General features: G+C 55.7%; 1 protein-coding gene across 1 annotated transcript in view; it reads left to right on the plus strand.

Annotated features, from left to right (window-relative positions):
• Positions 1–2,421: 2,421 nt before the first annotated feature.
• The window catches only part of COL18A1 (collagen type XVIII alpha 1 chain), a 36,423-nt gene continuing 11,875 nt past the window's right edge, over positions 2,422–26,969 (plus strand). Inside the window, exons 1-3 of the mRNA XM_036386544.1 lie at positions 2,422–2,485; positions 2,921–2,988; positions 25,081–25,625. Of these exons, the coding sequence (XP_036242437.1) occupies positions 2,475–2,485; positions 2,921–2,988; positions 25,081–25,625 (624 nt within the window). The 5' untranslated portion in view covers positions 2,422–2,474. The remainder of the gene's footprint in view (positions 2,486–2,920; positions 2,989–25,080; positions 25,626–26,969) is intronic.

The raw sequence follows: 26,969 nt of genomic DNA on the forward strand, positions 1-26,969 counted from the left end.
ACCCCTCCTCTCTGCCCGAAGGAGGGAAAACAGGCCAGTGTCCCGCAAGGTTGCCAGGGTGACATTTTTTGGCGGCCGTGCTGTCGCGGCCGCTGAGCTGGCAGGGGCTGTGTGCTGAGAGCTGGGGCAGCCCCTCTGTCCTCGCACCGGGGTGCCCCTGCCCGGGGCCACCCAGCAGCGTGAGACCACCGGCCGCGGGATGCAGGTGGGGGCCAGGCGCAGGGGTGGGGGGACAGCGGGACACTGTAGGATCCACACAGAGATGAAAAAATGCCAAAGCTTTGCTGGAGCTGGGAGCCTGCGGGGTAGGAGAGCCTTTTTGGCTGGGGCTTGGGAAGTCTGGGCTGCAAGCTGCAAGAGCATCGGAGCATCGCTGTTTTCCATTTGGTCGGCTTTCGAAAGAGCTGCTTCCACTGGCAGCGTGGGTGTCCCTCCTCCCGCGGCGGGCAGTGTTTGTTTGCTTGGGAAAAGATGAGCCTCATTATCTGTCCTCCGTGGCGCTTGGACTTTAAAGCTCAGCAGGAGGAGATTTTTTGATGGGAAACTGCCCTGGTGTCAGGCGGGCTTTGCATGGAGGTCTGCTGCGGGGGACCACGCCCCCGCTGGGGCAGTGGGGACAGCACCGGGGCTGAGACACAGGTGAGACAGGAGGGTGGCAGAAGGTGATGCGCTCGAACAAACGCAGCTGGGTCAGGTGGAGTCCGGAGGTGCAGCAAGGAGGAAGTGTGAGATGTAATCCAGCTCCACATTCACCTGCAGCAGCGATAACATCGCTGTGCTCCGTGTGTGGGAAGGTCCAGGCAGGCGGTCAGTGTAGCCCTGAGTGTTTGCACCTCCCGGCCCCGGCAGCGAAGATAACATCGGAAGGGTCAGAATTCCCCCGTGGAGCCAAAGCAGCCTTCCCAGAGCTCCTAACAGGCTCTCCCACCCCACGGGAGCACTTATCCACCCGCTTTGATCCAGCCCACACAAAGCCAGGTCACTCCAAACAGGTCTCTGCTATCAGGCAGGATTCTTCTCCATTTTCAAGGAGATTTTTTTTCCAAGCATCATCCTTGTCCCAGGACTCTCCTCCCCCTTGCTCCAGGCCCTGCAGCCCATCCAGCCCTCCAAAATCCCTTCGCAGAAGTGCAGCCCTGTGACTCGGGGCTGCCAACATGTTGCCTTTTGTGCAGCTCAGGTATTCCAACCTCTACCTGGAGAGAAGGAATCCACCTGTGGGAGAAGAAAGGGCTGGTAAATCACTCAGCATCCAGCTGGGAAAGCATAAATTCAAGAGTCCTGACCACGTGAAAACATTCTGCGGCCAAACAAGAGGCAGCTTCGGTGTCTATTCATGGCCCTCAGACCGGGGTTGTGCTGAGGGGCTGCCGGCCTTTGATGCCGTTGAAAGATTTATAGCCAAAATTCGGAAAGCGCTAGCGTGCCCCTGAGCGAGCGCAGAGCTGAGCAGCTGGATGTCATGGTTTATCCTGCTAGATCCAAACCCTGCCTTAGACTAAACACGCCTCTGCCATCATTAGTGAATCACTTCTACATCTCCTCGAACCTTCCAGGGCTTGGATTTCAGAAGCTTTTTGCTGCCGCGGGGCACTAAAATGCTACGGAAGACAAAGCAAGGTGTGGCAGCAGGTTTTGTGGGGATTATCCCGCTGGGATAATCCTGAGACTGGAGGAAGATGAAAGCTGGGGTATGGGGAGGAGTGAAAGTGGCAGCAGCCTCAGCTTTAACTCCTTTCCCACCACGGGTAGGGTGAGGTGTGGGGCGCTGCTGCCGTGGCTCTGGTATTGCAGCCCGCAGGCAGAGCTGCCCCGGGAGAGTGTCCAGGAACCTCCCGGCTCCACACTCTGCCGGGCTGGGCTGGACTCACGGCACCATGAAGGAGGCAGGATCGTGGAGTTCCCGAGCCCCATGCACGCAGTGAGGGCGAGCAAAGGGCCAGGAAAGGAGAACTGCTGTTCCATGCTGAGAGCGCCCAGCCCTGCTCCGTGCCCCGGGGCTCGGATAAGTGCTGGGAGAGGGAATGATCTCAGCTCGCTGATTCACTCCCTCCTTCAAGACCAGACCTGGCCTGCAGGCCGAAGCCCAGGGCTTGGTGGAGTAGGGGGTGCCCGGGCAGGTCCTGCGGGCAGTGGGTGCCCTTTGGGGGCGAGGGTGCTCTCCGGCGCCCCGGGCAGAGGTGGGATGCTCCTCGGGGAGGGATGTTCCCCGGGAGGGATGCTCCTCGGCGAGAAGAGCTGTGCCTCTACCCACTGATCCACCACCGCGGAGTGTCCCTGACCCTTGCAGGAGACCGCCGGCTGCGAGAGTCCCGGCCCCGGGGGCTGGGGGCGGGCAGAGCCCCGGCCCCGGCTCACCCGCCCGGGGCGGGCCGGCCCTGCCGCCCCTCCCCTCCCCGCCCCCCGGGCCGTGCCGATCCCGCCGCTCCGAGCCGAGCCAAGCCGTGCTGCGCTGCCGGCGCCGAGCGGGCACCATGCGCACGGGGTGAGCGCCGGGGCTGCGGGGGGCACCGGGCCCATGGAACCGTCGGGGATGGGGAGGGCACAGGTAGTGCGGGAAGCACGGAGCCGCCGTGGAGAGGCAGCTCCGGGAGTCTGGAGCCGCCGGGGAGGGAGACACTGGGACCCTGGAGGGCGGGGGGACCTCGTTCTTACCATGGCGGGACCCCAGGGGCACCGGTACCGCGGGGACACCGGGGAAGGCTGGCACCAGGACCGGGAAGCCGCCGGGCTGGGGGGCAGGGGTAGCGCGGGAAGCCGGTGCCCCGACACACGAGGGGCTGGGGGGTACAGGAACCCTGAAGCCGCCGGGGCTGGGGGTCCCGGCTGTGACCGCGGGAGGACCTCGGGGTGGGGCTGGGGGGCGCCTCGCATTCGGCAGGAAGGTGAGTGACCTCTCTCTCCCCTTCCCTTCCCGCAGGTGCCCCCCGCCGCGGCTGCTGCTCGGGCTCTTTGTCCTGCTGGTCCCCGCTGCTTCCCCGGAGCCGGGTAACGTGCACGGGATGCTGCGGGATACTGGGGAGGGGAGTGCCTGCCGCCGTACTCAGGGTCCCATACCTCCTCCCTGTCCTGACGCCCCCCATCGCTTGGGAGGTTCTCCCCAGCAGGAATGGGGGCTGGAGTCTCCCCTCGAGCAAATGCTGTGCCCAGTCGTGCTTCCCGAAGCTGGGGCTGATTCCTTCAATGGCCACATCCCTTGGGGCTCCCGAGCCCGGTGGGTCCCGTGTGCTCCATCCCATCAGCGGCCAGGGATGCTGGGGAAATCCTTGACTGCAGTTCCCTGGGAGGAGAGTGTTTGTCAGGTCCGTGCTGGCTGTGGGACAGGCAGGATGGCGTTGCCCCAAAGTGGCCGTGCTCCATGTCTTAGCTTTTCTCCACAAATCCTCCCTGTAGGTGCATGTCCTTGGAAGTGTTGTGAGTGGTCGGGAGCCTCGAGCCTATGCCCTGGGGATGCAACACCTCTCACACCCTTCTGGGCTTTTCCCTGCCTTCGGGGCTCCCTGTAACATCCCACTTCTCAAGCTACTGGTTCGCCGGGAGAGGGGAATTCAGTGCTGACTCAGCTCTCCAGCCCTTTTTTCCCCACGAGGCACATGAGCCGGTTCTCCTACTGCCTGTGTTTCTGGTGAACTTTACCTCCCCGACAGGGAAGCTTCCTGCCGGCTGCCAGGCGGGATGAGAGCCCTCCTCCCCTTGCAGCCCGTCTCTGGATGTGTGCCCAGCGCCTGGAGGCGGGAACAGCCACGGCTGACACAGGGAGCCCCCACCTGATCCCAGGAACCCCAACTGCCAAAGCAGCTGAGCTGCAAGTGACAATCCAAGAACAAGGATACAGTGGATTTTCTCTGGGGTAGTGGTCTGGTCTTTGGCTTGTGCCAGCATGGTGTGAAGCATCACTTGTGTCCCTTTCTGCTGTCCCAGGCTGGGCACAACATTTCTGTTAGTAGCATCCTCAGGTGCAGGCGAACTGGAAGTCAGCCATGAAATTGGTGCATTATTTACTGGGGCAAGGCTTTGTGTCATCTAGGAACAGCTCTGGCACTGCTCTGTGGGCAGCGGGGTCAGCTGTGGAGGGAAGGAGGCTGGCTGGGGCTGTGGGGATGCCCAGCACTCCCAGAGCACGTCTGGGAACACTGGGAGAAGCTCTCCAAGTGCCCCGGGCTGCATTTATGATGCTGCTTTCAGTGGTGTGGGTGCCTCCACAGGGGCCACAGGAACAAAGCTCCCCTTGGAGATCTGCAGAGTTGGGAACATCATTCCCATGTGAAATCCTGAATTGGCTATTTTAGGTCCCTGGAGACTGTCCAGTGCAGCCAAGCTGAGCTGGAGGGCTTGGCACTGCTTTAATAGTGGGTACGCAGAGTTATCCATGCCCTTTCCATCCTCTCCATCAGCATCCTTGGGCACTCAGGGCCGGCCAGGACCCTCTGCTGAGCTGCAGGTGCATCCTCCAGCTTTGGGCAGCCATGCTGGGGGCCCCCAGGAGGTTCCCCAGGGTGTGCAGAGGGGATGAGTGCTGGGGGAACGCAGCCAGCGCTGGTCACCACTGGCAGAAAGCGCCCGTCTCACCCAGCTGACTTGGCTTTCTCCCAAAGGCAGGCTGCAGATCGGGTTTTAAAGGAATTCAGCGGGTTGGTGTGGCTTTTTTTCCTTCTTTTCTTTTTTTCTTCCCTCCCTTCCCTTGGTTCAATGTCCAAGGACTGCAGGGCCTGTTCTGCCAGCCCGCCTTTGTGATGGCTTCTGGGGAATGTTTGCTCCAAAGGCTGTCCTGGCATGGAGATAACCTTTCTGTTTATCTGCCTGCCTTGCAAATTTGGGGGCTTAGCTGCCCCAAGCTGGGCTGGCCTCTTATCACTGGATCTCTGGGATTCCTCAGAAAGGGTACGTAGCCATGAGGAATAGTGTGGGGATTCTGCCACACATCTGGTTTGGCGAGTGTGGGGGGAATCACAGATAGGGCTGTGAATGACCCCAAGCATGGGCTGGGTCAGACACTGGGAAAATCCCCATTCCCCGGGGGGCAATCCTGTCCCGGGTCCCTGGATAGGGACGATCTGCTGGCCAGACCACCCCAATCTGGTGGTAGAAACAACCATGCATTGGAGCAGACTGCCCAGTGAAGTGATGGAATCACCATCCCTGGAAGTGTTTGAAAAATGTGTAGATGTGGCTCTTTGGGACATAGTTTAATGGTGGAACTGGCTGTGCTGGGTTAGTGGTTGGATCTGATGACCTTGGAGGTCTTTTCCAACTGTAGTGCTTCCATGATTCTGTTATTTTCTCTCACACTGAATTTCTGTGATTTAGTTTGGGGCTGGGAAGAGCCCCAAAAGCAGCCCCAGCTCTCTACTGTGCTGCTGCTGAGGGTGCAGACAGCACCTGGGAATTCAAGCTGCCTCCTCCCACTCTTGTGGACAACAGGTGCTGGAGCTGCACGTTGAGAGGCTCATTCCTGATAATTTCCATCCCCAGGGGGCTGTGGGTCCTTCTGTCTGGGATTCCTCACAAGGAATCACTGTGCAAAGTGATTTACAGCCTGCGACACAACTGCTCTGGTGTCAGGACCTGGGGGGGTTTGACAGGGTTTGACAGAGCTTTCCTGGCATTATTTTAGGAATGTTCAAAAGACAGGGGGAATTGACTGTGGGCAGCACCCAGCATCGTGGGTTTGGCTCACGCAGGGTTGGTGCCTCTTAGCTCTAGCAGCGTCGTTTGACTGCTGAGGTTCCCAGCAGGGGCTGGAGGAAGTGGGGAGGATGCTGTGCTCCAGAAGCTCCTCAGGCTCTTCAGCTCCTTATCAGCTGGCAGGACTGCTGTTTGCAAAACCTTATCTGTGCCATGGGAGCTGCTGGGGAGGGGGAGCTGCCCAGGCTGCCAGCAGCTGGAAGGAGACAAGGCTGTGGGCATTTTCCTGCAGCACCTCTGAATTCCTGGTCCACCCCCCTGGCAGGTGGATCCCATCCCTCCTGCCTGTCCAAAGAAGGTGGCGACAGGGATGAAGTGGCTGTGCTTGGGTGGTGCTTTGGGGCTGGAAATTAGGTTTAAAAAGAGACTGAGTATTCCTGCAGAGTGGCTGTGCTCCCCGGCAGGAGTTTGCTTCCATTGAAGCACACAACCTTTTCAAGCCCTAATCCTAATTCTTCCATTACTTCCCCAGCTCTGTACCTGAACTTGGTCCATCCACAGCAACCATTCTCCCAGAGCTCTTGCCTTGGTTTTAGGTTTCCATATGGTGTCTGTTGGCCCAGCAGCGTGAATCCTGGAAGCTCCCTCCCCACTGCTGCATGTCCCTGGAAGGATGGAGAGCTGCCCTTCCCTGTGGTCACTAGAAAACCCTGCCCATACACTTCCATATTCTGGAGAAGTGGGGCTTTTTTTTTGCTCTGAAGAGCAGCCTCTCAGTAACACTGCTCCCTATTTATTTTGGCTTGCAGCTGGACTAACCTCTCCTTCCAGTGTTTATGGCGACAAAACTTGGGTGCTGTTAAGCAGCAAATCCAAGCCCTTGGAGAAAACATTTTGCAATACTGCTTCAAGCGTCACCGCCTGGCTTAAAAACTCCCTGAGCAGAGAAAAATGTGCTGCTGGGAAACTGGCTTTGCTCTTGGGGGGGATGTCACCACTTCTTTATGAGGAGGCAGGAGCATGCGGGGCCAGGGGCAAGGACTCATTCTTGGCTGAATCCTCTGATAAAAAAGAGGGAGAGAGACTTTTTACATGAGCCTGGAGTGACAGGACAAGGGTAAATGTCTTCACACTGATAGAGGGGAAGGTTGGATGGGATATTGGGAAGGAATTCCTCCCAGTGAGGCCCTGGCACAGGGCGCTCAGAGCAGCTGCAGCTGCCCCTGGATCCCTGGAAGTGTTCTAGGCTGGGTTGGATGGGCTTGGAGCACCCTGGGAGAGTGAAAGATGTCCCTGTCCATGACAGGGGGTGGAACAAGGTGAGGTTTGTGTCCCTTCACCCACCCCATATTCTGTGACAGGGACACCAAGTCTCTTCTGCACCACTCTGGCCTGTCATAACTGTTAGGGATGATACTCTAAACCCTGGAATAACAATCCTAGCAAGTGTGCTGTCTTTTTTCCCAAACTCTCGATAGTTTACCAAGAAAATAATTAATTCTGGCATTTCGGTAGAGAGTTCAAAGTGCTGAAGGAGACATCTGGGATTAAGTATTGATGTATATCAGCAGTCCAGAGGTATGGGATTAATAAAACACTCTAGTGATTCTTCTGTTGTATCTGATGACATTTGGGAAAGCATTGGAGAGGAATCCTTTCCAAGAGCATGCTGCAATCGCTCTGTGTGCAAGCCTGGAGGCAGTATCTTGGATGTTACGAAGAAATTCTTCCCTTTGAAGGTGTCGTGGCACTGGTACAGGTTGACGAGAGAAGCTGTGACTACCCCTGGATCCCTGGAAGTGTCCAAGGCCAGGTTGGACAGGGCTTGGGATGGTGGAAAGTGTCCCTGGGAGCAGCCTGGGATGGTGGAAAGTGTCCCTAGCCATGGCAGGGGGTGGGACTTTTGGGTTCCTTCCCACCCAAACCACTCTGTGAGGCTCCATGATGGATGAGCTCCATGTCATCCCATGTCCCAGTTTCCTCTCTGCCAGCTGTGGGGGTGCTCTGCCTGGCTCTCCTGTCCTCCAGCCACATTCCTCATCCTTTGGGTAGCCATGTGTGTGGAGCAGCGGTGCTGCTGCCCTTGGGAGGATGTGCCCTGTCCTGCTGATGGGTGGGAGGTGGTGCAGGGGAAACCTGCTATGATTTCAGCTGGTGCTAAGTCCCCTTAAATCCTGGGGATTGGGAACAAGTCCCTGACTTTGTGGGTGGAGGAAGGCGCGTGGTAGCAGCAGCGTGTGTGGCTTTTAGTGTCAGGCTTGGTTAGCCTGGGAGCATGTTGCCAAAGATATCATTGAAGCACAAGGAGCTAGATGGGGTTAGAAAATGGTTAGGAAATTTGTGCAGCTACCAGGGGCTCTGGCGTTGCCTTAATATGGATTTGGAACCACTGGGAGAGACAGAGGGAGAGGCTTGAGGGCAAAAAACCTCCACACTCTCGAGGTGTGAGCATGGTTAATCTGCTCTTTGGGGATGAAGGGGTGTTTCCCACCGTGCAGAGGTGGATGGCTTTGACCTCCTAGGGAGTGTTGGAATGAAGCAGGACACTGACACCCCCTGGGCTGTAGGCTGGGGCTGCTCCAGGGTCGAGGCTTCAGAGGCTTGCTGTGCTCCTGGCTCTGACCAGCAGCGCCGTTTGGCAGCAGCAGCCCCGGCACTGGGGCTTTCTCAGCAAGCAACATCTGGTGCGGAACATCCTGTGTCTTAAAAAGGTTGCTTTTGTGGAATTTTTTATTGCTTTTTTTTGGCATGGCCTCCCAGCCCTTTTCTAAGATGGAAATTGGTCATTAGTGGATTTTATTGTAGTTTTATTTTATTCCCAAGCTCAGTCTGCTGGTTTCCTCCTCCCCTGGGGACTGTAAGATCTGGCTGTTCCACTGACCCTGTTCCCAGGTTGTGGGAGTCTGCTTAAACAGCCCAGGGTGGGAATAGGATCTGGGGCACCTGGAATCTAGCATTACCATCCCCATGCTCTTCTCACTGTCACCACTGGCATAAATCTCTGAGAGCCCAATGGTCCTTGAAGCTACCTCTGAGTTTATCATTCCTAAATTAGCCACTTGCCTTCCCTCTGGAAGACACAGTAATCAAACCAATTTATTCTTTTCCACCCTCCTTGTTAGTCTGTAACTTAATTGAGTTGGAGATTATTGACGTTTGGATAAACTGCAACTTTTTAATAATCCCCAGATAAACTGGTGGTGCTCACTTGTGGCATGATGGGAAGGCATCTGTACAGCTTATTCCTTCCCCTGGGATACCAAAATGCTTTCCAGAGGGGCAAGGGGCCTTATCCTGGACACATCGTGTGACCCTATCACTGATGCCAGCATCTCCCCAGCTGGGTTCCAAAACTGGAGAAGTGCCCTGTCATGCTGGGAGCTGGGGCTCAGGGGGGTACTGACGGGTGGGAGTGGATGGAGTAGAAACCTGCAATGATTCCAGGCAGCACTAAATCTCCCTGGATATCCGGGCACGAGAGAAGGTCCCAGCCCATGGCACTGTGGGCAGAGAGAGGTGTGTGACAGCAGCCTCTGATTTTTGGCTTTTACTGTAGATTCTTTGAATGGTTTGGCTTGGAAGGGACCTCAAAGCCCATCTTGTTCCACCCCCTGCCATGGGCAGGAACACCTTCCACTATCCCAGGTAGCTCAGACTTCAGGATTTGAGTAACCAGTGGTTACTTCTGCAGCTGCTCTGGGCACGTTTTTTTGGTGGGGAGATAGTGATGTCAGGCCATGAAGATGGAGGGTGTGTGGGTGTCCTGGCATCCCCATGCCCACGTGTGGTACCCAGTGGGCTGGGCTCTTGATCAGAGTCTAATCCCACCAGGATTCTCCTGGTGCTGGGCTGGATGGAGATATCAGGCAGTTCCCTCCCAGCTAGGATGCAATGGGGTCGTGGGCCTGGCTCCCTCTGGGTGCCAGGGGGATGGGAATCCTCATGACACCCTTCAAAGCTGGGCTACCAGCCTGGCTCCAGCCAGCCCTTGGCTGATGGCTCCTTTCCCACCTTCTCCTTGGGCTCAGCTGAAAGAGTTAAGGAAGCCACTGGAGAGGGGCCTCCAGAGGCAACTGCTGGAGGTAGTAATCTTCCTTCGGCTCTTTTTTCTTTTCCCCTGCTAATTGCGGAGTTGACATCGTCCCCTCTCATGAAAGGCTCTTTTGTCAGCCGAGTTGCTGGGCAAAGCCCGGGCTTGGCAGCAGGTTTCGAGCCCCGGGCCGTCTCCTGCACATCCCTGTCCGGCGGCAGGTAGTGAAATGACTCTTTCAGCGACAGCGATGTCCCTCCCTCTTTGGCTCCCATCTGAAACAAAACCAAACACCTAAACAGCGACAAAAATCCCTCCTTTTAGCCAACGGGGCCTGATTTTCGGCCGGTTTCGGAGGGAAAGGTCAGCCCGTCTAGACTCTAATCCGACAAGTGTTGTATTTCTTCGCCCGCGGGTGTCCTAGCAACGCGATTAACCCGCGGTGCGGGCGGACATTGGCGGGATCCCGCTCCATCCCGGGTCTGGATGAGTCGCTTCGCATGGCCGGGCAGCCCCAGAGGTGGGCTGGGCTCTGGCCCTGCTCCCTTCGCCTGCCCCGGGCTCTGCTAGCGGCTCCTGGTGCCAAACATTAGCCCAGCGGCAGGGGAATTGAGAATACTGGTGGTAGAACAGGCTTGTGGATGTTTGATCCACCCCAGGCCGCTGGTGAAGCACTTCTGCCCCAAGAAGGACACTTGGCCTGGTTTGGGGACCGCACTGGAGTGGGATGCTCCACACTGGCACTGTGGGACAGCCTGTGTCCCTGTAAATCTGACTCTCACAGTGGAAATGGATCTTCCAGTGCATCCCCTGATCCCAATGCTCTGATCTCCCTCCCAGAATATTCCTTGCCTCTCAGTGCTCTGGTCTCCCACTACATCATCTGTATCCCAGCACCTGGGGGTCCCAGGACATCCCTCCCTCTGTTCCAGCTGTGCAGGGGTGGCTGTTTACCCCTGGGGTCATCCCTCAGGGTCAGCCTCGGTGGCAGCAACACCAGTAAAAATGTGTCTGTTTGGGTCGGGAGCAAAACCACTTCCCATTTCCTTCATTCAGCTGTTTAATCATTTTATCTCGGTGCTGCTGTTCAATCACCTGAGGGCCCAGTTTGCCTCCAGGTGTTACTGGTGGAGCCTCCCTGCCCGTGTGCAGCTGGTGCCGGAGCTCAGCACCCAAACATGCGATGGGTGGCTCCCAGTGGGTGCTGGGCATCCGGAGCCCCCACATCCGTGGCACAGCTGCCTGATAACATTGTTCCATTTCAGTCTTTTTCAGCCTTTCCTCTGCTTTCCCAGCGCCCCCTTTCCGGGCTTTCTTCTGCCTTCTTTCCTTGTGGAGTGGCCAGCCAGGGTTTCTCCCAAGAGCCGTGCAAGCTTTGCTATTCTCCCCATGCCACTGAGCTCTGATGTCCCCAAGTGCGGGGTGCAAAGGAGCCAAAAGGGGTTTGGAGAGCACAATCTTGGTTTAATCCTTGCTGTTATGACGAGAGGAGCCAGAAGCTGGCTCCCAGTGCAGCTCCAGGAGCTCCTGCAGGCTCCAGCATCCTCCCAAGCGAGGTGCTGGTCCCAGGGCAAGGCTGTGTCGGGGCTGCTGGAGCCTCAGTGCCCCGGCTCTGCGCCCTGCAAACGGCCCCACGCTTTAATGAGGAGCTGGCTAAAGCTGGTGAGGCTGTGGGCCTGGGAGAAGGGGGGGTTCATTCCCCCAAATCCCAGCTGGGTGCTCTAGAGACAGGCTGCAGCTTGCCCGGAGTCCCAGAGTGTAGCTCCTGCCTAAGTGGGATTTTTTTTCCCCTGCAGCTGGAGTGGGTTAAGTGGGGTTTTAGAAGCATTTTCTTTTCTCCTGGGTGCTTAAAACAACAATAAATAAAGTCCCAGCCTTGTGAGTGACACTGCTGCTGCGAGGAAGGGAAGATTTATGGGGATTTTTTTTTTAACTTTACAGGTCACTGCTAGTATTTGTGGAATTGGCTTTGCTGCAGGAAAAACTGGTTTCCCGCATTCCCATTAGGAAGAAACTTCTGTGATCGTGTAATTAAAATGCAGAAAAAAATAAAATAGCAATATTTAAATAGATGCCAGAGAGGCTGGTGCTCATAGCTGGGTCCTTTGGGGGCTGTGTGTGTCCTCTGCCTTGTTCTGACCTTGGCTATGCTGCTTGCAGCCTGTGGCAGGAAAAAAAAAGGGGCTTTTTTTTCCACTTTTTCTGGGCTTTCTGGCTCCTGTACCAGCCTGCAAAAGCAGGAAAAAAAAAAATCTACATTTTGACCATGGGAGTATTTTAATCCATCTTGAGGAAGTTTCCAGAGTTTTTTTATCACCTTATCTGAGTTGGGGCTGGCACCAAGATGAACTCCTGTTAGGCAGGGAATGTTGGGACTATGACTCCTCCATGCTGTAAATGAAAAATTATGGATTTGACTCATCCCTATCCTCTTGCAGTAGGACAGCTGCAGCCTGCAGGTCTCATCCTGGGGGTCCCAGCTCCCCAGAACTTTTAAGCAGGGAAGGGAAACTCTGCTTCCATAGCATTATTTTTGGGGGTTTATTTTTATGTGGGTTTTGTTGGGTTTTTTGTTTGTTTCGTTCATTTGGTTTTGGGTTTTTTTTTTTTTTGTTGTGGTTTTTTTTTTTGTTTTGTTTTTTTGTTTTTTGTTTTTTTGGTTTTTTTCCAGAAAAGATTCACTGCTTAGATGTGGATGCTTGGGATATGAACATTTTTTCATCTGGGATGGTGATATGAGAAAAGACCCCCTGACTTTAGGGGCACCTTGAACCCAAAGCATGGCCATCAGTAACAAAACCATCCCAAATCCCAGAATGCCAGGTTTGGGTTGGAAGGGACCTTAAAGTTCATCCAGTGCCACCCCATGCCATGGGCAGGGACACCTTCCACTATCCCAGGCTGCTCCAAGCCCCAGTGTCCTACCCGGCCTTGGGCACTGCCAGGGATCCAGGGGCAGCCACAGCTGCTCTGGGCACCCTGTGCCAGGGCCTGCCCACCCTCCCAGGGAACAATTCCCAATTCCCAATATCCCATCCATCCCTGCCCTCTGGCAGTGGAAGCCATTCCGTATGTCCTGTCCCTCTATCCCTTGTCCCTCAGTCCTCTCCAGCTCTCCTGGAGCCCCTTTAGGCTCTGAAGGGGCTCTGAGCTCTCCTCCTCTGACAATGCCCAAACACTACCTGGGCATGGTGCTGTGCACCCAGCAGGTGAGCCTGCTTCAGCAGGGCTTGGATTTGCCGATCTCCAGAGGTGCCTTCCCAGCCTCAGCCCTCCGGGACCCTGTGAATGACGTCCCCCGCAAGGCTGCCCGGCCTTCCCAGCCCGCCCCCCCTTTGAACTCTCTGGTATGTGAATTTTTGCTGGTGTCAGAGGGTCGGCGGCTGCAAAATCCCTCCCGGTTAAAGGGTGGGAATACCAGTGTGTGCAGCTTGGGATAATTACCAGTTGTCAGCAAAACAATAGTGACATTGTAGGGCAGGAGTAAAGGGAAAGGGCCCCTGTCTTGAGAGTAATGTTAGTTTTCTATTTAGGTTGCCATAGTCTTTGCTGAGAAATGGCCCTATTCTCTCTAATCCTCCCCTTCAGGCATGCCTGCTGAGCTTTTTTGTGTGGTTTGGGTTTTTTTTTTAACCCCTTATCATCCCAGGAAATAGCTTATGGGTACCCATCTCCGTGGTGCTGTGCTGCAGGGATGCCCTTGGCTCATGGCATTGTGCCCATGGGCCAGGCAGCTTTGCCTTGGGATGCTGAAGCCTGGGATGGTGCCTGGCTGTGGCATCATCCCTGCACTCAGGAGGGGGCAAACCTGATCTGGAATCTCAGTCTTCATGCAGGCAGGGACACAAATTACACCCCTCCTTGTTCTTGGCAACTGTCCTGTTACAGGTGGTGAACTTCAGTGCATTAAAGCTGTTTATTGCATTGTATTTTGCTTTAAAACCAAGTGACTTGTAGAAAGAAGGAATAATTGAAAGGAATAATCAAATACTGGCTCTGGTTGTTGGTTGGAAAGGGATGATGTGAGTTCTGGCCTCATCCAGCTCCTGCTGGATTTCCCCAGCACTTGCGTGGAGCAGCAAAGGATCACCCACCTGTCTGACCCCTTTACTATCCATCTCCAAGGCTGTTTGGACTTCCTCAAAAGCTCTAAGTTTTCCTGCTTAAATACCTGTGGAGACATGGCAGGGAAAGGGGGATTTCAGCCTTGGCTGATATCAGGTTGTCATTGCTCAACGTGATTTCAAGGTGTTCAATTGATTGATTTCTCACTATGGCATTGGGATGTGCGCAGCTGGGTGGGTTCAAGGCCTGGGTGATGCTTTCCCTTTTCCAGTTGGCCCCTATCCAGGCTCTTCATGACCCCAGCATCCATCCTCAAAGGGCCTGCCAGGCACCTCTCCATGTCATGTCCCCAGTTTGGAGGCCCAAAAGGTCCAGCATGGAGCACAGTGCCCCGCAGACAGCAGAGAGCCCGAGATGGGATGCAATGGGATGTGACAACAAAGCACGATGGCCAAGGTTGGTGGCCTGGTGCAGGGGAAACTTTGGAAGGAGCCAAAACTTTGGAAATGCTGCCAAAGTCAGCGGCACAGGCGAACTATTGTCTGAGGAGTGCAGAGAGGTGGAAGGACCACAGAGCGGACACGGAGTCTTATTACGAGCACAGCTGGGGGCTTCCAAGCCAAACAAAGTCCCCTGCTCTGCAGGAGGGCAGCACTGACAAGAGCCAGGCTGGTTGGATGAGCTGGAGATTGCAGCTGAAATCCCAAAACAAACTCCCCTCCCCGATCCCCCTTTTCCTGTCCATTCCCGAAGAAAATAGCGTTCCTCGCCACCTGGCCCCACAGCAAGCGTGTGAGCTTGGATTCTGTTTGCTGCACACTGTGTTGAGGATGAGGTTAATGAGTTGCCAGGTGGTTTTCCTCCCTGAAAATCCATGGTGAGGCTCTATAAAGCATCCATGAGCTGTGGCAGTTGCCTCCTGCAGCAGCACGGACCAGCTGGCACCCAGCATCCCTGGCTGGGGCGGGGGCAGGACGGATACTGTTCTGTGGGATGGAGGCTGTGACGCTCCGTTGTAGCTTCAGGTACATCACTTGGTAGCTCTTCTGTACTTTGTTTGGTGAATTGGGGTTTTTAAGCTGTGCTGGTGTTTTCTTTGCTTCTGAAGTCCTGGAAAACAGCTGGGGATAGGCAACTCCCAGTTTTTGTTGTGTAGGCTTCAAAGCTGGTGCTGGGTTACCCACTGACAGTGCGTTGTTTCTCCATCATGTTGGAGGGTTAAAATCCTGGCATGGTTAGGGGACATCATTGGCTTGGAAAGGTTTGTTTGAACTCTGGGGACATGTACCCACCTGGGTGCCTTGTTCTCCTCTGATTCTCTGGTTCGGATGGCATCAAGTTGGATCACAAACCCTCCATCCCATCCCTCATCTCCCCTCATCCTGCTACTGCAGAATCTGTCTACAGATTCTGAGGTAACTGGGGTGCCAGGTGCATTGATCTCCCTGTATCCTCAGGGAAAGAAATGCCTGGGAATGGGAACGCACTTCCTCCTTGTCCCTCGGGGAGACTGCAGCCAACACCCTCCACCAGCTGCCTGTCCTGAGTGAGCTAGAACCTTGGTGGGGGGTGAGGAGCAGAGTCTTCTCCTGTCCAGGGAGCAATTAGTCTGCAAGATGATTTATGAATGTGGAGGAGGATGATCCAGGGGGTTGCATTCCTTCCCTTGCCTTCCCCACCTTATCTCCGGGCTGTCGGTTGGCTCCGGGGGCAGGTGAGTGATTGGAAGCAGAGACATGGCCCCAGTGGAGGCAGGATGGGGGGGGACTGGGAGCTACAGCTCACCCCAAACTCACCTTGAGTTTTATACACCTCCTTTGGGTTTGGCTGGGCCCAAATATTGATCATCCCTCTCCACCATCCATTCTCCCCAGGAAACCTCACAGAGTGGCCAAAGTCACTCCAGCCCCAATTCTCTGCTGCCTTGTCCGCTTGTCCATGTGGATGGGGCAGAGGAGGACACCAGCACCTCTTGGCTGTGCCTTTTCCAGCCCTACTCAGTTCAGGGGCAGGAGGAGGATGCAGGTAATGACAGGGGTCTGGACGTGACCACCCTTCTTCCCCTCCTGGGGCTATTTGATGGCTCCCGCAGGCAGTTGTGACATTTTCACGGTTTATCTTATCGAGGAATTTGCCAGGAGGATGTTTCTGGCTCTCCATGAGTAAATGTTTAGGAACGCTGCGGTCCCGGGGGCTCCATGGTGCTGCACATCCAGAGGCAGGGGGGAGCACTGTCCCGGAGGCACAGCAGAGCCTGGCAGAGCGGCACCTGTGTCATTTTTGGGGCTGGGCTGGCTGCTGTCACTCCCACCAGCTCGGCTCCTGTGCACCCTTGTCTCCTGCCTCCCCATGTCCCTGGCTGAGCGCCCACCCATGGCCTGGGTGCCTCTTTCCGGGACTGGCCGCAGGGGAGGTCAGCGGCTCCGGATGTGGCAACATCCTTGGCGTACATCTCCAGGAGAGCCTTTCAACTGCTGTGTGGGGCTTTCAGATGGAGAACGGATTAGAATCCCAAATGTCAATAGGATTTATAGATACCTGCTGACAGTCCTTGAATTTTTCTGCTAAGTCCAAGAGTGCTCCCACCTCTGGCTTTCTGCCTGTGCTCCTATCAGGGTTTCTTCCCTTCCCCTTCCCCTTCCCCTTCCCCTTCCCCTTCCCCGGGTTCCAGAAGGGCTTTGCCCACCCCTACTCCCTCCCAGTCTCTGCCCGGAGTTCTGTGATCTCAGGGCTGTGTCCAGCCAAGTGGGGTCTCCTGAGGAAGTGTCTGCGCTCCGCTCAGCCTGAGGCTCCCTCTGCTGTCCATCCATTCGTCTCTCTGCCTGTCCGTCCATCTGCCCAGCTCTTGGCCTGTGCAGGACGAATTGCTGAGTTGCGCTGCAGCAGGCTCCCTGTCCTCTCCCCAAATCCTGCAGGGAGAGCAATCCTCCCTGGAGAGAAACATCGGTGTGCTTTGACCACGGATAAAACGCTGCAGGTCTGAATGGCAGGCTCTTTCTTCCTATTTTTATCTATTTTCCCCTTCCTCCCCCCCTTTTTTCCTCCTTTTTCACGCTCTTTTTCTCTTTTTTCTTCCATCTCTTTTTTTCTTTCTCTTCCCCTCCCCTTCCCCCCTCTTGCCTTGTCCTCCTCTCTTTTCCTCCTTCTCATTCCCTTCTTCTCTTTTTTCTCTTATTTTCTCTGTTCTTTCCCTTCCTCTTTTCTGCCTCTTCTTTTTTCCTCTCTTTTGTCCTTTCTCCCCTCTTTTCTCTTTCCTTCTCTCTCCTTTCCTACTGTCATTTTCCACTTCTTTCACTTCCTCCACACACTTCCCTCCACTTCCCACCCTTTCCTTGACTTCCCCAATCTCTTTTTTTCTCTTTACTTCTTTCCCTCTTCCTCCCCTCTCATTTTCCCCTTCTCTTCTCCCCACTCTCTTTCCCCCCACCCTCTTCCCCCCCACCCTCTTCCCCCAATCTCTTTTCTTCCCATCTCCACTCTTTTCCCCCACCTCTGATTTTTTCTCTCATTTCCCTTTTCCCCCCTTTCTCCCCTCTCCCCCCTCTATTCTTCTGGCCCAGGACTGAGCCCTCAGTGCCTTCTTCGGGCAGCCCAATCCCCCTTTTCCTAAAGAACTATGTTGCAGCACAAGATGCCAGACAGTTTTGGGAAGATGCAGTCAGCCTCTTTGGGAGGGAACTGGGACCAGGGTGAGGGTCCAATTTTGCTTTTCAAGAAGTCCAAGGTTATGGCAAGCTGGCAGCAGCATCTCATGGAGTGTGCAAAACGCTTTTTGTGATCTTTTAGCTTGGAGGAGGCAAAAGCAAGGGGTTTTCTCTGCTCTGCCAGCAAGCCACCTGCCATGGCTTCTCCCTGTAGGAATACTTCTCCAAAATATTTCACCAGCTGCTGCCTTCCCAGTCCCTGCCTGGCTACTTGGTCAGTGGCAGAGCTGGTTGCACTGGACCAAGATGCTCTAGTGCCACCCATGCCACCCATGCCACCTGCCCACCCTCAGGGAACCTAATTTGGAAATCCCTTTTTTGGGGATCCCCCAGCCCTGGCTCCTTCCTGGGGAGCTTCCAGTGAGGAGGTGTGCAGTGAAATGACGGTCATTGACTTAATGAGGGTGTCCCACGGGGCTGCTGCTGCACTCCACTGTCATGAGCTGCCTAATTCCAGCAGAAGGGAGAAGCGAGAATTTCTCTGGCTGTGCATCCTGTCTGCACATGCTTGGGCTACCCCAGCAGGGTGCTGCTCTCCAAATCCTCCTGGCAGAGACCAGGCAGCTCATGGGGGCATGTGATGCTCCCCACACTGGAGCCACACAGCTCTGGGGCGGGGAGAGGCTCCTGGAACACCAAGGTTTTCCATCCCACCACTGGGAATGGAAGCAGCAGTCGCTCTGATTCCTCTCGATGTGCCAAGGAGTTCTGCACCGCACCCTGGCCCCAGGGCAGTCAAGCCCGTCAGGACACGCCCGAGAAGGTTGGCAGGCACCTGGCTCCTTCCCCAGGCTGATGGAAGTACTGGAGCTCTGGGAGAGGGCCATATGGAAGCTCTGCCATCTGGACAAACCCGTGCCCCGTGCGGATTGGTGGAGGCTGTTCCACAGCAGGCGCCCCTAACAGCATCAGTCACAGGGAGAGCTGCTGGCAGCAGCAGCCAGCTCACATTTTCAGGGGAAAACTCGCCTGTTTTGCTTCAAAAGTAGTGTGGGAAATGTTGCATAAAGCAAAATGAACATCTGAGCATTTGTCTCGGTGATTTTCCTGAATATTTTTAAACTGGAGCATCAGCTCCAGCATGTGGAGATCTCTACTCTGTAGGACCATGGTACGGCACACTCTGACCTTCCTGGTCACACACAGCCAAGGGGAGCCAAAATTGTCACCTCCCCATCAAAACCCGTTCTCAGGGACACTTCTTGAGCCATGGAGGTGACTTGCCTGGTGTCACCACGGTAGTGTAGGCCCTGGGAATGCTCCATCTCTGCTTGGCCATCCTAGGAATGAGGGGCACCGTCACCCAAGCTGGATAAGTGGATTTGAGGGTAACTTTTTTAAGCAGAGGCAAAGAACAATCAAAATTTTTGAGGTGTGGGAGAGTGCCAGTACTGCCCATGACAGATTTTCATCCCAAGCTCCAGGAAAACTTGTGATTGGGAAACTTGTGATTGCTCAGACCTGGCTTTGAGGCATTGCTGGCGCGTGATGCCTGGGGGGGCAGGAAAGCTGCAGTGCTCCCCTGGCCGTCCTGCGACAGCACCTGGGGGGTCCTGGCCCTGTAACCGAGCCGGGAAAGCGGCTTTAAACACTTGGCTTTGGGGACTTGATTTGTTTCCGGCTGGTGAAAATGTTGGAAATGTTTTCTGGTATTTGTTTCCCTCCTCGTTCAGTTTTGCTCTGAGATTATAACCTTTTCCCGAGGCCTGAAGTGGAGTGTCCCACCAAAGCTGGGCACACCATGAGGACCATGACGACCATGTCCATGCACGACCCCACCTTGTACAGCTCTGTATGCTGGTGATTTAACCAGAGCCATCGAGCAGGGAGAGACTATTTAGGATGTTCCGGGCAGGAAGGAGTTAAACATCTGGCAGCAGCTGCTGGGACAGGCAATAGGGTGGGTCTGAAGACTGGCTCGGCTGCCAGAGGTTTTGGGGGCTCAGATGAGTCCCCAGGCAGGTGGCGGGGTCCCCGAGGGGCTGTGCCAGCAGCGGGAGGCTGGCACTGGGGAGAGGAAGGCTTGGCAGGGCCGGCCACTCCTCCCCCTGCTCTGCTCCGGTTTGAAGGGTTGAGTGCCGGAGCTTGGGAGGAGAGTGATGTGAGTGCTCCGAGAGTCTGGCTTGGACAGAACTCCTGCCTCTTCCCTCCTTTCCTTCCTCCAGCCTCTCCACTCCGCTCTCGGGAGCAACGGAGCTTGTTTTCCCTTTCCGATGGCCCCACCTCGCTTGGGGTTTCTGCTCCTCTTAGCTTGCTGCTTCTCCTGCTCTGAAACACAGCTTCTGGACTGGGTTTGGGACAGCACGAAGAACACAGGAAGCCCAGAACTACCCAGTGAGAAAATCCCAGAGTCGGAGCTGCCAACCTCAGCGGTGGCTCCGGCTCCCAGCCCGTCCCCAGGGATGTGGGGTGGCGAAGTGGCAGGAAATGTCACCACCCCATGGCAGCAGGAGCCAGATCCTGCTACAGCAGTACCTGTGAGTGAGGGAGCCGCAGCCAAAACCACGGAGCCCACGATGTGGCCAAGCATCGCTCCTCTCCACAGCATGTCACCTGCCCCAGGACAGCAGGTGGCCAGCAGCCCCACTGACGACCCCCAGCTCCTGGGGACAGGGACCCACAAGGACCCCCAGCTCCTGGGGTCAGGGATCACTGAGGACCTGCAGCTCTTGTGGTCAGGAACCACCGAGGACCTGCAGTTCCTGGAGACAGGAACCACTGAGAACTTGCTACTCCTGAGAATGAGGACCACTGAAGACCCCCAGTTCCTGGGGTCAGTGACCCCCAAGGATCCACAGCTCTTGGGGACAGGGACTACTGAGGACCTGAAGCTGCTGGGGTCAGGGACCACTGAGAACCCACAGCTCCTGAGGATGGGAACCACCAAGGACCCCCAGCTCCTGGGATCAGGGACTACTGAGGACCGGCAGCTGCTGGGGTTGGGCACCACTGAGGACCCACAGCTCCTGGGGATGATGAGCACCACAGACCTGCAGCTCCTGGTGGCAGGGCACACCAAGGACCCACAGCCTTTGGGGACAGGGACCACTGAGGACCCACAGCCCTTGGGGACAGGGACTACTGAGGACCCACAGCCCTTGGGGACAGGGATTTCTGAAGACCCAGAGTTCCCAGGCATGAGGACCACTGAGAATCTGCAGCTCCTGGTGGTGAGGAACACTGAGCTCCTGAGGACAGTGACCACCAAGAACCCAGAGTTCCAAGGGAACACTGAGAACCCACAGCTCCTGAGGACAGTGACCCCTGAAGACCCAGAGTTCCTGGGGATGGGAACTCCTACAATGGAGTCACAGGTGTCCTTGCAGAGACCAGCAGGTCTCCAGCCAGGTAGTGCCCCTTTTCCTTTCTCAGCAGGTGACAGTACCCGTGAGCAGGCGGTGTCTTTCCAGGACCCCTTGGCACAACCTCCCCATTACTTCCCCGCAGCATCACGCAACCCAGGGCTGGCTCTGGCCAGCAGGAGCGGGAGCCAGAGCCCCCCTTGGCCTGACCAGAGGGTGGATAAGGGTGTGGATTCTCCTACTGCCGATAACTCTGTCCCTCTGGAGTTTGATTTACTAAGCGCTACCATGCAGCTCTACAGGAGTGACGGCGTGGGGCTCACATCCTTCTTTCCAGGACTGATGCCAGTGGCCAGCCGTTGCCAGCCCATCCCGACCCACCTGCCCTTCTGCAGCGTGCTGGGCACCACCCATGTCCGACTGCCAAATTACCTTCAGCATGGCAGTGAGGAGGAAATTCGGGCGGCTTTGCATGAGTGGGAGGGGCTGCTTGAGTCGCGGTGCCATCGCTACCTGGAGTGGTTCCTCTGCTTGCTGCTGCTCCCCGGCTGTAGCCCCTCGGTCCCCATAACCCCCCCGCCGTGCCAGGGCTTCTGCGAGGCCGTCAGAGACCTGTGTTGGACTCCCTTGGCCGGCAGGCACCTGCCTCTGCCTTGCGATGCTCTCCCTGAGGAGGATGAAGGGGTTTCTTGTGTCTTTATTAATGCTTCTGCAGGTAACGTGGCTGGGCAATGTCCCTGTGTTGTGTCTCCCCTGCCCAGACTCCCCTAGGCTCCCCTGCCCAGACTCCACCGCCTGCTCCCCTGCCCAGCATCCCCAGGGGGATGCTTCTGCCTTGTGCCCATGGAATGCTGCCGAATCCAAAATCACTTTCTATCCAGCCTTGGCTTTTCCAAGCCGAACCAGTGAGTTTTGGGTCCCTTCACAGGACCAAGCATCAGTCCCGGTGAATCACATCCACCCAGCACAGGGGGTACTCCCCATGCGCATTGTGCTGGCATTTAGGGCCAGTTTCCAGGTGCCACAGGGCTTTGGGGTGTCCTGGCTGGGATCAGAGCACTTGGAGAGCTGGCAGCTCCCTGCAGGTGCAGGGCAAGGACACAGACCCTGTGGCCATCTAACCACAGCACCGTGTTGGCGAGGAGGAGGTTTCAAGGTGACCCTCAGCCATGCCCACATGCTCCCCTCTCCTGGAGCAGCCCTTTGGGGTTAATGATTCACTCGATGGCGGCTAATGTTTGATCCCTGCTGCTTGGAAAAGAGGGAGAGGTTACTTCACTCCCAGCTTCATAATTCGGTGGCTGTGACCTTTTAGGGACCCAGACAGGGCAGGGGGTGAGAGAAGGGAGTGGGGAGGGGGGTGACTGGTGCTTGGAGAAATGCAGTTGGGATGAAAGCTGGAGCTCCCCCTGCCAAAGCCTCTGAATGAGGCTGTGTTCCCGTGCCGACCCCTGTGCCCTTGGGGGATGGCCGGGAGATGCCAAGGAGGAATGCTGAGACTGGGGGCTGGCAAACCAGGGTCGAGGACAGGGTCCCCTCGGTGTCAAAGAGGCTCTGTTTGCAGGGGGATGCACTGGGATCATGGGGATGCTTGCAGAGGAGGTGCATTCCTATCTGGGACTGCACTGTGGTTGCTTGGATGGGCAGTGTCAGGAATGAGTGGGGAATGTGGGGGCTGTGGTGCACCCCATGGAGTGACTTGATGTCCTGCTGTGTGCTGGGGATCCCCTGAATCCCACACTGGCAGCCTGGGCTCAGGTCAGCCAGGAAGGCCATGGCAGAGTGGGAAGGTGGCTTGGAGCATCCTGGGGACATTTCCAATGGCAGATTCACTGTGTCCAGGGACATCCCCGCAGCCATCCCGTGCTAGCACCAAACTCACTGTGGTCCCCATCAACTCTCCATGTTCTCTGGTGCATCCCCAGTTTGCCACAGGGATGATGGACTGTGATGTTTGGGTTCTGGATGCCCTTTGGAAAAAGCAGGTGTGGCCTGAAAGCTCTGGGAATGAGAAGGGCCACTTGGCTTTTGTAGGGGAGCAGATATTTAAAGGGGTCTCCCCTTACCCCTCTTGCTCCCCAGTCCCCATCCAGCTTCTGTCACACAGGAAAAAAGTTCATTTGCTTTGGGAAGTGCTAGCACCCAGCTCCCACCCCGGACTCGGACTTGGGGGCGAGTGGCATGTTTGAGGAGGAGGGAGACTCCAGAGCCGGCTGCAGCTCCAAAGGGAGAATGGTTAGCAAATTGCCTTGCTAACAAAAGCCTCTTTCAGCGTGTCCCGTCATCCTGAGCTCTGGGGGGGACACAGTGACTTGTCTGGCTGCAGGAATTGCAGCACTGGCTCTTACGCCCCGTGTAGACCCCTGGGAGGAAGCTCTGGTTTCCTTTTTCCTTAAAGCTGCCATTAATTTTACTTCCTCCAACCCCAGATAAACGCAGTCCCTGCATCCTGGCATTTGCAGTTGGAATGAGTTTGTGAGGTACTGAGCATGGGGTGACTCAAGGATGGGTGACAGGCTAAGGGTCTGGGGGAGCCCCACTCACTGACCTGATCAGGTTTGGTGTAGGGCTGTGCACATCTGGGTGTGAAAGGGTGCTGGACTCCAGGATCCAGAGGTTCTCCTCTCAGCAGACTGGGGATGCCCCATGGGGAAGCCTGATCCCAGTGCAAGGCACATGAAGGGGCTAGAACTGGTGGAAAGACTGGGAAGGAGATTTTCTCCCAGTGAGGTGTTCAGTTTTGGGGTGCCAAGGTTGGGAGGGACTGGGGGCTTGGGGAGCAGGGTGGACACAGAGCAGTTTCAGAGACAGAGTTTCAGAGGATCAGTGTGTCTGGCTCTGACAGAGCAAAAGTTTGCCCCCACCTTTAGTTGGTGGCAGTTCTTATGTGCCCACTGCTGGGTCTCTGTCATGGGTCTGTTGCTGGCATTGGGGCTTGGCAGTAGGGGAGCCTGGGAATGTTCCATGTCTCAGGCTTTGGAAGAGGCACCCAGGTTTTCATCACCATCCCAAGAGATGTGTTTTCCTTTTGGGCTGGGCAAAGCTGAGCTGATTCTTTTTCTTTTTTCTTTTTCTTTTTCTTTTTCTTTTTCTTTTTCTTTTTCTTTTTCTTTTTCTTTTTCTTTTTCTTTTTCTTTTTCTTTTTCTTTTTCTTTTTCTTTTTCTTTTTCTTTTTCTTTTTCTTTTTCTTTTCTTTTTTCTTCTTTTTTTCTTTTTTTTAAAGAGCTTTGGAGGAAAATGCCTGGCTTCAGAGTTGGGTGGAAGTTCCTGGCTGATCCTCCTGGGTTCAGCCCAGGTTACCTCTGGATACACCTCTGATTTCCTGCACTCCCCATTGCTCACGTAAAAATCAGCGATGGAACTGGGGACACTGAATTGTGTCAGCTCCTGCTCCTGGCTCGGGATGGGGCCAAAACTCAATGCTGAGCATCCATTCCCAGTGCAGATCCTTCAGCAGTTTCAGAGCCAGGGTGGTTGGGTTTCCTCCCTCTCAGGAAAGGAGAGGTTAAAAAGCCTCTCCTTTGGAGCTGGCACTGGCCCCAAGCAGTTGACATAGGAGAGGAGGAATCCAGCACCCGGTGTGTGGGCGATGAGGATGTGCTGGCTGCCAGAACAACGGGAGCTGGCGGACACAGCGCTGGCTCACCCTCACCAGATGTTCAGCTGTGCTGGGTAGGAGAGACTCTCTCCAGCAGAACTTCCCCAATTCCCTAATTCTCAATAGGGGTTGGGAAAGGAGGCGACCTCCAAATTGAGAGCATCTGGGAAGCTGAGCTGGCTTGAGCTGCGTTCCCAGGGTGTTGCGAGGGGATGGCTCTGAATAATTCCCAGCTGGGGTGACTGTTGGATCTTGTACTGGGATGATGCAAGGGGTTACTGTGGTCCCGGAATGACTATGGATGCAACACACTGCCCCAGGGCTCCATGGTGGTTCAGCATCCTCATGCTCCAGCAGCATCTCCCTAGCATGGGCAAGACCCCTTTGGTTTTATCCCATCTCAGGGAATCTGAGCAACCTGGTCTGGTGGATTGTGTCCTTGCTCATGGCAGGGGGATTGAAATGAGATGGTCTTTAAGGTCCCTTCCCACCCAAGTCATACTATGATTCTGTGATGTCCCAGCTGTGGTTGGAGGGCCAGTGGCTGGGAATGGGGAGCATTTTGGGAGATGTATCTGAATGATGTAGTGGGAGCAGCTGAAGGTCACTGTCTCGGCCAACACACAAATCTTGGGGCTGGTGAGTGGAGGGAGCCACTGAAGGACAGTGTATTTGGGAGGCACGGGCAGGGGTGTCCTTGCTGAGTGGCCATCCTTGGCTGGAACTGAGACTATCCCCTGTCCTTCCTCCTTGCAGAGAGCCTGAGTGCTGAGATCAGCCTGCTGGAGCTGATTGGGGACCCGCCAACGGAGGAGATCCACAGAATTTATGGCCCCGACAACAACCCTGGCTACGTCTTTGGTCCCAATGCCAACACGGGCCAGGTGGCCCGGTACCACCTGCCGAGCCCGTTCTACCGAGACTTCTCGCTGCTGTTCCACATCCAGCCCACCACGCCCCGGGCCGGTGTGCTCTTTGCCGTCACGGACTCCTCGCAGAGCATCATCTATGTGGGCGTCAAGCTCTCAGAGCTGCGCGCGGGCCAGCAGCAGATCATCTTCTACTACACGGAGCCAGGCTCGCCCAGCTCCTACCCGGCCGCCACCTTCACTGTGCCCACCCTGCTCAACCAGTGGACGCGCTTCGCCATCAGCGTGGAGGAGGAGGAAGTTGTCCTCTACCTGGACTGTGAGGAGCACGAGCGTGTCCGCTTTGAGCGCTCCCCAGATGAGATGGAGTTGGAAGAGGGCTCTGGGCTCTTTGTTGCTCAGGCTGGAGGGGCTGACCCAGATAAATACCAGGTAAGAGCTTGGGTCACCCCAAGGAGTATCTCCCAAAAGCCTGGAGACGTGATACTGCCCATGCCCAGAAGACAACCAGCTCCATGTGTGTCCCTGGCAAAGGGAACACGTGACATGGAGGTGGCTTGAGATGCCACTGCTTTACTGTCGTGGGGCTCACCAAGGCAAAGCTCTCAAGCTGGGCTGGCAGGAGGACATGGGGTTGCCATGCAGCTCCCACCATTGCCTTTTCCCAGCAAACACATGGAGCCTCTTCAGTTGTTCCCATTCCTAAAAATACCCAGCTCCTTTGGTGGAGAAGCTGGTTTGTCTGGGAAAATGTCTCCCTTACATGGAAAAAATGCTTGGGCTAGAGGATATCTTTGCTGGCTGATGTTGGGCGGTATCTGCAGGAAGACTTTGGAGGGTGAGGAAGGATGTGATAGCTCAGCCAGTGCTTTGAGCAGGACTTGTGTTCCAGATAAGGGTTGTGGAAAGTGTGGGGAAAATGCCCAGCTGACATGGAAATTCCCTGCAGGACTTGAGGAGAGGAATGTTCAGGTTTATCCTGGGCTGAGCAGGATTTGCCCAGCAACAAAGGCTCTGCTGAGGGGAGCAATGTTTTTCCTGTGGAGTTCTGCAAAGCACGTTTCTGAGCTTAAACATCATCCTGACTGTACTGCCACATTCCCCCCTGGAATGGCTTTGGGCAGGGAAAGCTCCCCCAGGAAGGGGTTAATCATTGATGGGCTACAAACTGGTTTGCACTGGGATTCCGATTGCTCCCTTGAAGAGCAACTCTGCTCTTGAAGAGCAATTTCTTTGCTCTTGAACATGCGGGGAGGGCCAGGTCATGGCTGTGGAGGAGCTCCTCTCCCCAGCTTGAGGGGTTTGGCACCATATGGAAGGCACAGCAACAGCCTGGAGCAGAGCAGACCCTTTTAGCAGGTGATGCTCCCAGGCTTGCCAACCCCTGATCCCACTGCCCGCCCCCGGTTTTCCCATGGGGAATAGCTGGCCTAGGAGGGAAGGAGGCCTTGGCTGGGCGAGAGGGGAGCGGCATCTGACTGCCTCGTGGTGTTCCTATCACTGTCCAGCCAGCCCTGCCTCCTGTTATCTGGAACTAATGGGGCATCAAGTGGTTTAAAGCCTGGCCCTGGGTCAAGCCTCAGGATGAACTTGCTGGGAGGCAGCTGGAGGAGTGTCCTGGCACCTCTGCTCCTTCCTGAATTGCCTTTGTGGCTGTGGCAGGAAACCTGGAGGGGCAAAGCCTGCAGGTGATGCAGAAGCCCCTGGGACAGCAGCTCTCACAGGGGCAAATGGGGTCTCAGCTAGGGCCTGGCAGGAGGATTCGTTTGCAGCTGG

The sequence above is a fragment of the Molothrus ater genome, chromosome 7, assembly GCF_012460135.2.
Source record: "Molothrus ater isolate BHLD 08-10-18 breed brown headed cowbird chromosome 7, BPBGC_Mater_1.1, whole genome shotgun sequence".
NCBI classification, from domain to species: Eukaryota; Metazoa; Chordata; class Aves; order Passeriformes; family Icteridae; genus Molothrus; species Molothrus ater.